This window comes from Carya illinoinensis, chromosome 2 (genome assembly GCF_018687715.1).
Source record: "Carya illinoinensis cultivar Pawnee chromosome 2, C.illinoinensisPawnee_v1, whole genome shotgun sequence".
In the NCBI taxonomy this organism is placed as follows: Eukaryota; Viridiplantae; Streptophyta; class Magnoliopsida; order Fagales; family Juglandaceae; genus Carya; species Carya illinoinensis.
Window position 1 is genome coordinate 18,815,040 of NC_056753.1, and position 13,571 is coordinate 18,828,610.

The window sequence follows — 13,571 nt, forward strand, 5'->3', positions numbered from 1 at the left end:
ATGCCAGTGCCAATGACACTGCAATTGAATGGTTCAAGAGGAATACAAGTGTGAAAGATGATGTCATCCGCAACCACGAATTTATTCATGTTCGATGTTGTGCTCATATCCTCAACCTGATTGTCGTTGAGGGGTAAAAAGAGGTTGACGATTCCATTACCAGAGTCCGCAACATTATGCAATATGTGAGGGCTTCCCCTCAAAGGCTATCCAAGTTCAAGGCAATAATAAGTTAGTTTGGGATTTCATGTTCTAAGACATTGTGCTTGGATGTTCTGACTCGATAGAACTCCACATACCTTATGTTGGATGTGGCACAAAAGTACCAAAGAGCATTCGAGCGAATGGAGGTGGAGAATGGGGGCTTTAAGTATGCCTTGCTGGAGCCTGCAAGAAAGGGGCTTAGTGTACCAGACACACATGATTAAACTAGTGTGGGGCACTTCATGAGATTTTTACAAGTTTTTTATGATATGACTATGCGGATATCTGGATCTGCATATACAAATGCAAACTTGTTCTTCAGCGAGCTCTCAAAGCTTCACTACTACTTGCAAGAAGGTTGTACTGATCGATGCGGACTATTATCTAGTATGACTATGAGGATGCAGACCAAATATGATAAATATTGGGGGGATGTTGAGAAAATAAATAGATTACTTTTTGTGGCTATGATCCTGGACACCCGATATAAGTTGGCCTTGATAGAATTTTGGGCAAATTCCATAATGGGGGCAGTGAAGGCTGCATGGTTTATTACATCGCTTAAAAAGGATCTTGATGACTTATATTCCCACTACAACAATAGTGATTAGCCTTCATCCGCAGCGGGCACCTCACACTCGATTCCGACACCTCTCTTCGATGACCGTAGCTCAAATAACTCATTACATCCACCACGTCGAGATTACAATATTGTGAATCAGTATCATCAACTCATTGCAATAAGGAATATTATGCAGTGTACTTCTGAAATTGAACGGTATTTTATAGAAGAGGTCGATGCACCTAGCGATATATTTCAGCTATTAACTTAGTGGAAGGTTAATTCCACTAGTATCAGATCCTTTTTCGTAATGACCAGCAACGCCCGAGATGTGCTGGTCATTACTATCACTACGGTTGCCTCTGAGTTGGAATTTGGCACTGGAGGTCGAGTATTGGATTTTTACTGGAGTTCATTGTCACCGTCAACTGTAGGCCCTCGTTTGCACACAAAACTGGTTAAGTGATACGCCCATTGGACTAGATACCATTGGCTTTGATGTTGTAAGCTATAAGCTTGAATTAGGTAACTTTATTTGAGTATTTCAATTGATTTATTTAATTTTTTTTTATGATTTCATAAATCTATTAACCCTATACTTTTTATGATTTCATAAATATAATTGTGAACCATAGCATACTTGCCAATGATTGATACTTGGAGCGTGGCTAAGTTGATAAACTCCCTTTAAATTTTATTGGTGAGAAATGATAATCAAATTTTATTTTTAGCAATAATAAATTTTTTGAATAATTTTTTTTTCTTTATATTGATTGTGACTTTTTATTTTAATTTCAGGTATCACCAACGACAAAGCACGATGTATTGGAAGATGTTCTGGAGCACCTTTGTATTCGAAGATGTATTAGAAGATGTTTTTATTTTTGCAGTGGAAGATGTTCGAAATGGATTGTTTAAACTATTCTCAATGTTTTGAACAATTGTATAGGAGTTTTTGAAAGATGTAATATGTATTATATTTATTTATTTTTTAATTTAGGGCTCAGAATTGGACCAATGGGGTCCAAATATATTGGAATCGGATCGAATGGAGGTTGGAGTCCGATTCCGATCAGAAGTCCTCGAAATTTCGATCGGAGTTCGAAATTCCGACCTCCGATCGGAGTCGGAGTGAACTTCCGATTCCGACACCAGTCAGAGTCGGAGCCCAGGCCTATGAAAGAGTCATCAAAGGGGTAACAGAAGAAAATAAAACATATGCTTCGATAGAGCAGATGTTTAAAGACATACTTGGTAGGCTACTGAATCGACTTGACTGGTCTGTGAAGTTTATACATAGAGAAGGTAATAATGTGGCTCATGAACTGGTCAAGAGAGTCTTGAGAATAGAAGATGAATGGTGCTAGATTGAAGAGGGACCTAAAGAGATTGCAAGCCTTACTATAAGAGAAAAGCCATATTTTAATGTAGAGCTTTGCGTGGGTGATGATTGATTGTAGACGTACTGTTTTGAATAATATTATGATAAATGAAGGAAAGGTATTGTTTGATGATTAAAAAAAAAATGATTGATTAAAATTAAAAGGTTAAGATTTGGTTAATTATTTTAGATAAAAATATAGATATACCAAAACGATTTTATGATGGATGATGTTACAGTTATCGCTAAGCTTAAATTATTTTTATTTTAAATATTTTTTTAATATTTTAAAATATTTTACAAATATATAAAAAATCTATAATAATATTAAACAATTTTTTCTTTTTTTAAGAAAAAAAATTAAATAAAAAAAAATGTCAACGGTAGCTCCGGAACCTAAAGCATTTTTTTTTTTATGATCACGATATGACATGACAGGTAACATATCCTAAACCATCAATGAACCTCGTGAAGAGACGGATAAGATTTCCAACATCTAAAACGGCGAAAGTCCAGATACATCCCTCCTGGACACGAAGCGAAAATATTAATGATTAGAACAAATTGTAGTGGTGTCACCCTCCTATATATTGCCTAACAGACTACTACACACGTCAAAGTTTGAGTTAAAAGCTCAAGGTCCATCGTCATCCGTATAGCCCACATCGATTCTCTGCTTCCTCATCTTCTTATTCTTCTTTCTAGTTTCCGTAACTCTCTGTGTGTACCGTTATCGATGGCGACGGATGTGGTGGTGTTGAAACACGGAGCGGTAGGTGAGAAGGATGCGCACAAGGGCGCGTGCTGCCATACAGGGCCCGGGTACGCCACCCCGCTGGAGGCCATGTCTGGTCCCAGAGAAGCTCTGATCTATGTCACTTGCGTTTACACTGGTACGCTGGTGACTCAGCTTCATCTTCCTCTACTTTTGATCCATTCAGCCTTATCTTCCTCTTACTTTTGATCGGTTTTGCATTAGCTTCGGTAGTTTGACCGAAACGAGACTCTGCAGATATTAGTAGGTCGATTTCGTGTTTTTCTGTATTAAGTAATTAATGAACACGATGAGATGTGGATGTTCTTAATTACTGACTGTCATGGAGAGAGAGCTTAAGAGTTTATTACATATGAGAAATCAAAATTTCCAAGGTAAAAGCACTAACTAATGAAGGTTGTTCACCTCTCCTTAGGGTACTCCTTTTAGTTCAGTAACTCTGGAATTTTCGGTGACTCAAGACAACAAAAACGCTGTTATTTGGTTGACCAAATATCCCACGATGTATAGGAATTGATTTCCTTCTCCTAGTCCTAGATATGACATGTCTTGAGGCCTGCGATCCGCAAACCATTCAAAGAGCCCCGCTTTAGAAAGACTAGGAAAGTTTTGGCTTCAATTTTAAATGCTTTTGTCCAATTCAAGTACGTTGCTGCCGTTTTCTACATGTTGAAGCCTTGCACGATTTTGACAGCTCAATCACTCGTTGATCCTTTTAGCTTCTGATTTCCTTGCGTCTTACCTCCGTATTATCATTGGTGTAAAAGATATGTTACTCAGTGCTCTCTTTGTTCAATTCTTTTCTCCTTCTTTGACATGTTACCAGCGTTCAGGGATATTATTTTTTCTCTTCTAATCCGTTATCTACATGTTCCTTAACTGCAAGAGAATGATCCATTTAGTCCTACTTTGCCGGGAAAATTTGGAGGATTAAATGCTGCTGATGCACGATCCCATTTTATGCAATGCATCCTGACTTGCTCCTACACTATAGTTTATCTTTTCACAAACAGTATATAACATCATGCTTCCTTGAACATAATATCACGCTTCATTACTAGTGTCTAGAGCTTAACAAGTAAGCCTATAAATTTCATGTTGTCTCCTCTTTAACTTCTACTTGTAAGTGTGTTTAAAATCCTCTACTCCTTAGTCCTGCAGTCCAATTGGTGAATTGAAGCGTTTTTTAATATCCTTAGGCTTCCTTGTTATGATTCAAGAAATCTACTTTTATTATTATTTGGATAATTTTTTCTCTGTTATTTTACTTTTGTTTGTTTGTTTGTTTGTTTTTTTTTTTTTTTTTTGGGCATCCAAGTGAACTTTTTAGCTTTATGGTGATGGAGATTTAGGTAATATTTTATTTTTAAAGTAACTTGTAGCTGATGCTAGCACCAATTGATGAGAGTCCTTTCGTTTCTATAGATGAATGGCTTCGTTTTTATGGATTTACAGAATCATTTGGAATTACTTGTCTTGGTTTGACGTAATGTAACAAGTTAATGGTCCAATGTATCTACAGGAACAGGAAGAGAGAAGCCTGATTACCTGGCCACGGTGGACATAGATCCAAGCTCTCCTACTTATTCAAAAGTTATCAACAGGTTGCGCGTGCCATATATAGGTGATGAACTACATCATTCAGGGTGGAATGCATGTAGTTCTTGCCATGGAGATCCATCGGCAGATCGACGCTTTCTCATCCTACCTTCACTTGTGTAAGAGACTACACTTTATGTTGCATCAGTGACTCTTTATATACATATAAACATAGAGGTACGCAGAGAATCATACCAGTAGTATAATTAAACCCGTGTTTTATTTTTTATTTGGGAAATGCCAATCTATTGATGAATCATAAAGGGGGAGACAAATTGGCCACGTAATATTATACGAAAGGAATGTAAGCAAGAGCCTTTTAGCCTACATCTTGCAAAGAATTCTATGTTACGAAGAACTGGTAAACTGCCAGTTCAGAGACTGGCTTTTTCTTCTTACATACGCTCTGAGATTTTGGTTGCGAATGATCGTTTGATAAATGTAAATGTGGTTCATGTTAGTAACTCAAAAATTATGTACTGTAATGTTTCGAATTTGCCATCCCAACAGTCTGAAGTTCTCTTTATCTCTGTGTGTACTAGTTATCAGAGTTGTCGTTGTGTAGTTATGTCATACTTTCATTGCTTATTGGGATCATGTGGGTGTAGTATACGGCCTGTAGTAATCTTGCGATGATTTCTTTATTTAATAATAACTTATTTGTGCTGTAGTTTTCCTTAATGTAGTTTCACAAGCAGTATCATATTCCTGAACTTCAACATATGTGGACTTGAAAATTGTGTCTCCGGTTTTGTAGTTCTAGATATGTAATATCAGTTGCATTTAATGTTTTTGGAAGTCTACACAAAAAGGAACACAGGTGAGCTGCCGCTTTTCCTGTATTTCCAAATGATCTTTACTATAGGGTTGTTACGTGCCTCAAGATTCCAGGGAAGCATTGTAGAATAACTTCATTTTTATAAGAGGCCTTGAGTATTTATTTCCTCCCAAAAGTTCTGATTATGAGTATTGATAATTTGTCAATTGAAATAGATCCATCAAGTCTCTATAATATTGCCTTACTAGGTCAGTTTTTTCAGATCTGGTCGCATATATGTGATTGACACTAAAACCAATCCAAAAGCTCCGGCCTTGCATAAAGTTGTTGAGCCCGAAGATATTGTTCAGAAGACTGGTTTAGCTTATCCACACACATCCCATTGCCTTGCTTCTGGAGACATAATGGTTTCATGTCTTGGAGATAAAGATGGAAATGCTGCAGGGAATGGCTTTCTTCTACTTGATTCTGAATTTAATGTGAAAGGAAGGTGGTGTTATCTTTTATCTAACTTGAGACATACGCATAGATATATTCTATATATTTGAGTATGGTGGTATTTTATTCTGTCACATCTATGAATACAGTTTGGTTTGATTCCTCAGAATATTTTATGTGAACAATCTGTTAACATGTACGACGACGTTAATGATACACAAGCAGCAATGGAAATCCTTCTATAATGTGATGGTGGAAATTTAATAACATTTTTTAATCAGTGCATTTTAAATTGAGAATGTTTATGGCGGATTTGATTATAATATATGACCTCGTACCTCCCTAACGTCTATCAGGTGGGAGAAACCAGGGAATACTCCACTGTTTGGCTATGATTTCTGGTACCAACCACGACACAACACCATGATAAGCTCATCATGGGGTGCCCCTGTTGCTTTCACTAAAGGTTTCAACCTTCAAGATGTTTCTGATGGTTTGTATGGGAGGCATCTGCATGTGTACAGCTGGCCCGGGGGCGAACTGAGACAAATATTGGATCTTGGCAATACAGGGCTCTTACCTTTGGAGGTGAGCGTGTAGGCAACCTGCAGCATCATTTCTGGTGTCTAGAGTCTGCCAATGTTAAGATTTGTCAGTTAGTCCTTGTTAGTATTGTTCTTATAATTCCAGATGTATTTTCTGTTAACATATCTCATTTTGCAGATAAGGTTCTTGCATGATCCTTCAAAAGACGCAGGATTTGTTGGGTGTGCCTTGACAAGTAACATGGTGCGATTTTTCAAGACCCAAGATGGCTCATGGAGCCATGAGGTATGCACATAAGATATAAATGTCTATTAAAATAGCGTGCCCATGTGAGTGTTCAGCTTAAAATTTAGTCTGTATTTTTCTTAAAAGCGTCATGATCCACAGTACTCTGAATTTTATTTGTAGGTTGCAATATCAGTGAAGCCATTGAAGGTGCAAAACTGGATTCTTCCAGAAATGCCTGGGCTTATTACTGACTTTCTGATCTCTCTTGATGATCGTTTTCTGTACTTCGTGAACTGGCTTCATGGGGATGTGAGGCAGTATAACATTGAGGACCCTAAGAATCCTGTATTGACAGGACAGGTGTGGGTTGGGGGACTCTTACAGAAAGGCAGCCCAATAGTTGCTGAGGGAGAAGATGGTAAAACAAGGCAGTTTGATGTGCCAGAGATCAAGGTTTGTACAATCTCCATTTTTACATTAGAACTCTTTCCGAGCTAGCTATTGCTACCTAACTGGTAATTGATTGGATGTTTTTATTGCCAATTTCTTAATGAGAGCCTTGGTTTGTAATAATCCTTATGCAATAGTTGGGTAAGACTTGGAACAGTTTCTGCACTAAAAGCGTTTGACACAGAGATGCATTAGATAATCTATTTGGTTCTTTCTGTTCTGGTAGGCATCGTAATTCTGTAACAAAACTTCAGTTAGTCGGTTGACTAGCATATTCATTATCTGGTTACTGACAGTGTTTTACATTTAGTAATTGAATAACCCAGATAAACCTCGAATGAGTCAACAACACCATCTACTGTATATAGTGGCTAGACCATTCAAATGATAGGCTCCAGTTAAATGACTGTAAATATGCATGCGATTTACAGGCCTGTACTAATCCGATATAGAATTCTTGCTGCATGGAGTGCCTATAATTTTATTTGGTTCATACTTCTCTTGCAGGGAAAGAGATTGAGAGGAGGACCTCAAATGATCCAGTTAAGTTTAGATGGGAAGCGGCTCTATGTCACCAACTCACTCTTTAGCACATGGGATCGTCAGTTTTATCCTGAACTAGTGGAGAAGGGATCTCACATGTTACAGCTTGATGTCAACACTGACAAAGGTGGTCTAACAATAAACCCGAAATTTTTTGTGGATTTTGGAGATGGACCTGATGGTCCTTCACTTGCCCACGAGATGAGATATCCTGGTGGTGACTGCACTTCAGATATATGGATTTGAGCAACTGATCCTTCTCTAGCAATGAAGGCTAATAATCTCTTAACATAATAATAGGATATAGTGATATGTCCTACCTTAAGTTGATTGCAATGGAGCATTTGGGGGCAGGATAGTCTTCAATGGATGAATAATGTCTGCACTTTCAGTCAATACATATTATCTATCTGCTGTGAAAGAAATAAACAGATAATTATGTTATCATTCGTATTCTCTTGCCACCTCTTTTTTTTTTTTTTTTCGACCGGAATTCTTCTTTTCATACTGACAAAGTTTTGAGTCGAAGTAGAGGTTGTTGAAGGTCGGTCCATATTCCTTTTTGACAGGAATTGAAGTCAAGTCTCCTAATTGGGCAGGGGCTTCCTTGGTAGGAAAGAAACAAAATTAGAGTTTAAGTTATTTACTTTACCCACAGGAATTACATATAGCCAGCCATACAGGGTTAATTGCAGACTCTATTTCTACCATTTTGTTAAAAAAATCTTGAACTTTTGGCACAATTCATACTTGAGTTTTGAAAAAATAATTCCTCCATCCAACATCTATTAATTTTTTAACCATACATGGCAAATATACCATTTGTCAACCAGTCAAGAGTATACATATCATTTTGATTACACCAATCAATCTATTAAAAACAAATATAATAAACCCAGAAAAATATTTTTTAATTTCTCAAGATTATTAAACAAATCCAAAACATCAACAACAAAAATTTTAACATATAGGAATTAAAAAAACACAACTTGTCAAGAATAAACTTCTGAGGGGTGGAAACATATTTTGTTGATGTAAGAATAAAATCTTAGAAGCAAGAAAGAAGAACATCAAGTTCAAAAAGAACAAGGTTAAGAACTTTTTGCTAAGGAGTGGAGATAAAGGAAAATTATATAATTATGATGTCAGATTAAGAATAGGTTATTGCCTTACCAATACATATGTGGAGGAATCAGTATATCATACAACCAAATATCTTTTTCTTACATTAGCATCAATGCCACACTGCTAATGCAGTCCTTTCAAGACAATGGCACTGCCATGAATATGATCTTATTTGATCTTGCAAAGCATGGCAAGAACAGGAGTATCCTTCAGTAAGTTGTCATTGTGCACATAAAAACATTGATGTTCAAAGAGTGAGCTGCTCCACGCTCTTGGCGTTTCGGGACATTCCAACGCCCGACCCTCCATCATCTTGCCCCTCATATGGGTATGCCCTATATGCAGAACTTGCCTCTTCATTGTCAGAACAACCTGGTCGTTCGGTTAGGAACTGCTCCCAAAAGACATCATTTGGTCTAGCTGGAGCAGCTGCAGGCTCTTCATTGTTATTTGGAGCCCTTTGAGAGGAAGACAAAGCTGTATCGTTGGCCTGATTTCTGCTCAATGGAAAGGCCAAAGTATCAGATTCTTTACCATTGGCATTAGACTTTGAATCTGGACATTCCCGAATTTCCTCAACTACTTGGGGCATCCTACTAGCAGAATAAGGACTTCTGTTGACTTGCAATGGAGAAGAGGCCAGAGTTAGATTTAAATGGAAGGAAATGTGATTATCACCTTCTTCATTAGAGGCCAAGCTTGGCTGTGACGAGTGGAGCCTTGGACCTTCATTGGTTGGCATTTTCCTAGACAAAGTAGAATCCATGTTAAGATTAAAAGACGTTCCTGTATCTGAGAGCTCTAATGTTTCAAGTGGAAATCCAAAGCCTTCAGTTCTCATTTGTGAACCTTTTGGTTCTACAGATACTTTCTTCTGGGAACCTCCTCCATCTTCATTGGAACTCTGTGTGCTATGTGAAACCAAGTTAATATCCGAAACGGCTGGTGATAATTCTAATCTCAGCTTATTTGAGAAATCTTGATGGAAAACATTCCCAAACTCTCTAGAACTGCTTTGGTTATCCAAAAAACTATTTTCTACAACTGGCTGTGACTGATCAACTTGAGGCAGTCGTCTTTTCTTATTATATGCCGAAAAATCCATAGATTCAATTCTCTGAGCAAGAATCTCCCCAAAAGTAGGGTTCTCAAGAGCCTTTTTTAAGGAGTTCAGCAAATTCTCCTGCCTCTGCTCCACATTATCCACTTGTTGCTTTAGTTCTTTGAACTGAAGCTTTGCAGCTGACCGCTGCTGTTTCGACCTCAAAACATTTTCCTCAAGTACAGCTTTTTCACGCAAAAGCCTCTCAATCTCTTCATCAAGAGCTGCTCTTTCTGGATCGACCACAGAACCTTGAGGGTTACTGTGGCTGTGAATGGGTTTTCTGCGGTGAATATTTTTTAAAAGATGCTTGTGATCTTTCACAAATTCTTCATTGGCAAACTCCCATTTCTCAGGATCAACCTTTCGAAATCCCTGGACAAAAACACAACAAAACATTCTCAGATAACTTAAATAAGATCTCTAAATTTATACACATGTAATGTAATGTCTCCTGCTCTCTTTCAAAAAATCTGCAAATTCGTACTAACAAGGGCTTCAAAAAGCAAACAAAATTTGTTCCTAAAATAGAAGATAAAAATTGTGGAAATTTGATTCATAAATAAATATAGAAAAAATCACTAAGAATATCTCAGGTCATATGTGAATAGTAGTAAAATAGTTTGTGAATAATAGCAAATAACAGTGAACTATTTGTGAATAGTAATGAAGTGGTCTGAGAATATCTTATAGAACAATTGTGTTTCCAAAAAGGCCCCAACTCTTCCCCTCTTTTGGCCCCTCTAAAAACATTCAAACTAAAATGTCAAAACGTTGAAGGGAGTCTTATGGAGATTAATGAATGTCCTTTAATGAAAAAGCATTTGCTTCTTTTGAATAGTAAAAACTCATCCTTGCACTCAAGTACAAAATTGTGTTTTTATTTGTAAAAAGCTAATCAATTCCACCAACAAAAAGACAATACACTCTTTCTCATGGTTAAATATTAAATGAATTGCAGAGGTAATTCAAGAAAAATAATAGCATTATAAAAATTTGATGTACTAAAATGGCATCTGAAAAAATCAGCTTGTTTTTTAGATTGTGCATTGAATGCCATTACAATTCCTAAAATCTTATTTGAGTTCCCACAAACTTGGGGCAAAATCCCTCAAGTAAAAAAGCAAACAAAAATAGCCCCTTTAGAATCATGGCAAAGTAAAATGTTGTTAATCAATGTTTGTATAAGTCTGCACGCGCAAGCGCACCAATCACGGAACACTTAAAAACATCAATATACCCTGAGGTCCAGACTCCAAATGATGTGGCATCTGAAATGAAACTTCACAGTGCAAATCCAATTCCAATTTTTTGTTGAATTATGACTTTTATGTTTGCTACCAACCCAGAGCTGATGGCAAAAGTAGCAACTATTACTTGTAATGAAAGGGTTGCCCAAAACTCTTCATAATCTATTACAAAATATATTAGTGGAAGCATTACCATCTGATTTCCTCTTGTTGCCCACATCAGCCAAATTTCTTAAAAAAAGAAAAGACGTACAATATAAAATAGTAACATAATAATGTGATAGCCAAAAATTTAAAATTACATAACAGTCTTTTAGTTTTCCTAACACGTCTTTTGGTTTTCAAAAAGTCACCTCTTTTGGTTTTCTGAGTACGTCTTTTTCGTTTCATAACCAAGGGGTTCATAAAGGTAATTCAATCTTACAGGAAGTTAAAGAGCTTATAATTTATGACTTTTAAATGGATACAACTACTTTGGCATGCTAGGCTTTTGGTCCCTCTCTCCACCCAAGCAAAACTTGTGCGGTTTTCCATCCTTCACATACAGGCAGAAGAAGAGCTAGAGAAGAAAAGAGCCACAAGTTCAACCAAACTTTGGACATCAGGATGCTCATCACATTGGCATCCTCTTAAATGGTCTATTTATTTAGTAATGATTCAAGGTATGTTAGTTGACTATTTCGTTATCATTTAATAACTTCAATTATTCTAACACATCCCGTGGGTCTAAAATTAGTAAGATAGAAAACTGCAAAAGACTATCCAAGAACATTAAAAACAATAAGGAACAAGATAAATTAGAGAGTAAACTCAAGTGGTTGAGAAAATGCATTGTCATATAAAATTCAGGTGCTTCACAGTCATAGTCAATCCCTGGAAATAACTTAAAACGGAGGACACTTTAGAGAAGAGAAGAATTAAAGAAAAAAACAATTAATCAAGAAGAAGAAGAATTCTAATCTTGTGTAGCACCAACCAGCGGAAACAGAAATATAAGGCCCATTTCTAATACTGGCTCTCAATTATGTCTCCAAGACTGATGTTTTGAAGGGAATCTATACGTCATGCATGCCCTAAAGGAATCATAATCTAGTTCTCCTGTCTGGTAATCTCGCTCCGAACAAAGCTCGGAGCGGAAAAACTACTTGACAAACCTAAAATGAAAACCAAAACATAAATTGAAAAACAACTCGTTCCATGCCGATCTCTGACGGAAAAATTAAGAGAAGATAAAATTACAAACTTAAGCAATCAGAATACTTGAAAATGGTATTACTAATTAAAGACAGAATACAATTTCTTGATTTCAGCCACCAATCATTGGAGAGAATAATTTGAGAATCTCAATGACTGAAAAACAACCGAATTCATTTGGAAATCCTAAGCAAAACAAAATCAGAAGTGGAATTAAAACAAGTTGAGAGAGAGAGAGAGAGAGAGAGAGAGAGAGACGTAGGTATTGAGCTGGCGGATGAAGCTCGAGAAGTTGTTGTGTTTGAAATAGGTAGGGAGGAGGTGGCGGGCGAACTCGGGGGGGTTCCAGACCACGAAGCTGGTCTTGTGGGAGCTCCACGACACGATCTCGTCCGTCGCCGAATCGTCCACCATGTCGTACGTCTTTATCAGAAACGGGGCCGGTCCCCCGCCAGCACCAGCACCCAATCCGCTCCCGCTCGTCGTCGGAGCTCCGTCCATCTTCCTCGTATGGGAGTTGGATCCGATTGCGAATGGATCTTTTTGGAAATTACAAGAACCTAACAGAGAGAGAGAGAGATGAAGGGAATTTGGACAATAAATTAGATGCGTGACAGGAATACAGATATTATATAATTTAATAATAAAAATATAAGATGCCGGTCAAACCTGTACGGTGGATACGTTGCAGTGTTGACTGCAGACTCATTTCTAACAGTACTTTCTTTTTTCTTTTTTACTTTTGTAAATTACCATTTTGTTACGATTTATTTTTATCTACTGTCGAGTTTGTTTTAGGGGTGAAAAAAATCGGTGAATCGGTAGATTTGATTCGATTCGAATCGATAGCTTTAGTCTGATACCGAGTTTGATTAAATTTGTTATTAATTTTATTTTTTTAAAACCAATCCAAATCAGTCTTATTTTGATTCTTATTTCTTTAACATTGGACTGATTTATATATATTTTTTACTTTTTTATATTAATATATAATATATATAATTATATATAAAATAATTTTATATTATATGATAAATTATTAATTAATATAATATTAAGTTTTAAAATCCTATATAAATAACTCTATATTTTTCTTATAATATATTCTATTAATAGTTATATTAATATTATATCACTATATATTATAATATATTATAATATAATATCATTATATTGTTATATATTATATTATATATATTATATAATATATCGAAAAAATGGGACCAAACTGGACCGGATTCAGTAAAATCAAAAGTATCGATTTAGGAGTGTAACCGGTGTGACATTGGTTAATCAAATCTTAAAATCAATATATACCGGTTCAATTATAAAATATATCCAAAACCAGATCGAACTAGACCGGTTACACCCATAATCTTGTTAATTTCAAATAATT

At 36.4% G+C, this 13,571-nt stretch overlaps 2 protein-coding genes across 2 annotated transcripts; one reads left to right on the plus strand and one right to left on the minus strand.

The window, feature by feature from the left end:
- Positions 1-2,752: 2,752 nt before the first annotated feature.
- On the plus strand, positions 2,753-7,953 carry LOC122300239 (selenium-binding protein 2-like). Its single transcript, XM_043110743.1, has 7 exons — positions 2,753-3,040; positions 4,445-4,640; positions 5,562-5,789; positions 6,094-6,325; positions 6,461-6,568; positions 6,692-6,964; positions 7,469-7,953. Exons 1-7 carry the CDS (start codon positions 2,884-2,886, stop codon positions 7,748-7,750), a joined length of 1,476 nt encoding a protein of 491 aa, XP_042966677.1. The 5' UTR covers positions 2,753-2,883; the 3' UTR covers positions 7,751-7,953.
- A 664-nt stretch (positions 7,954-8,617) lies between these two features.
- Positions 8,618-12,787, minus strand: LOC122300240 (heat stress transcription factor A-5). Its single transcript, XM_043110744.1, has 2 exons — positions 12,434-12,787; positions 8,618-10,106 (listed from the first exon to the last, which is right to left on the minus strand). The coding sequence occupies exons 1-2, from the start codon at positions 12,674-12,676 to the stop codon at positions 8,877-8,879; spliced, it is 1,473 nt and encodes a 490-aa protein (XP_042966678.1). The 5' UTR covers positions 12,677-12,787; the 3' UTR covers positions 8,618-8,876.
- Positions 12,788-13,571: the final 784 nt, after the last annotated feature.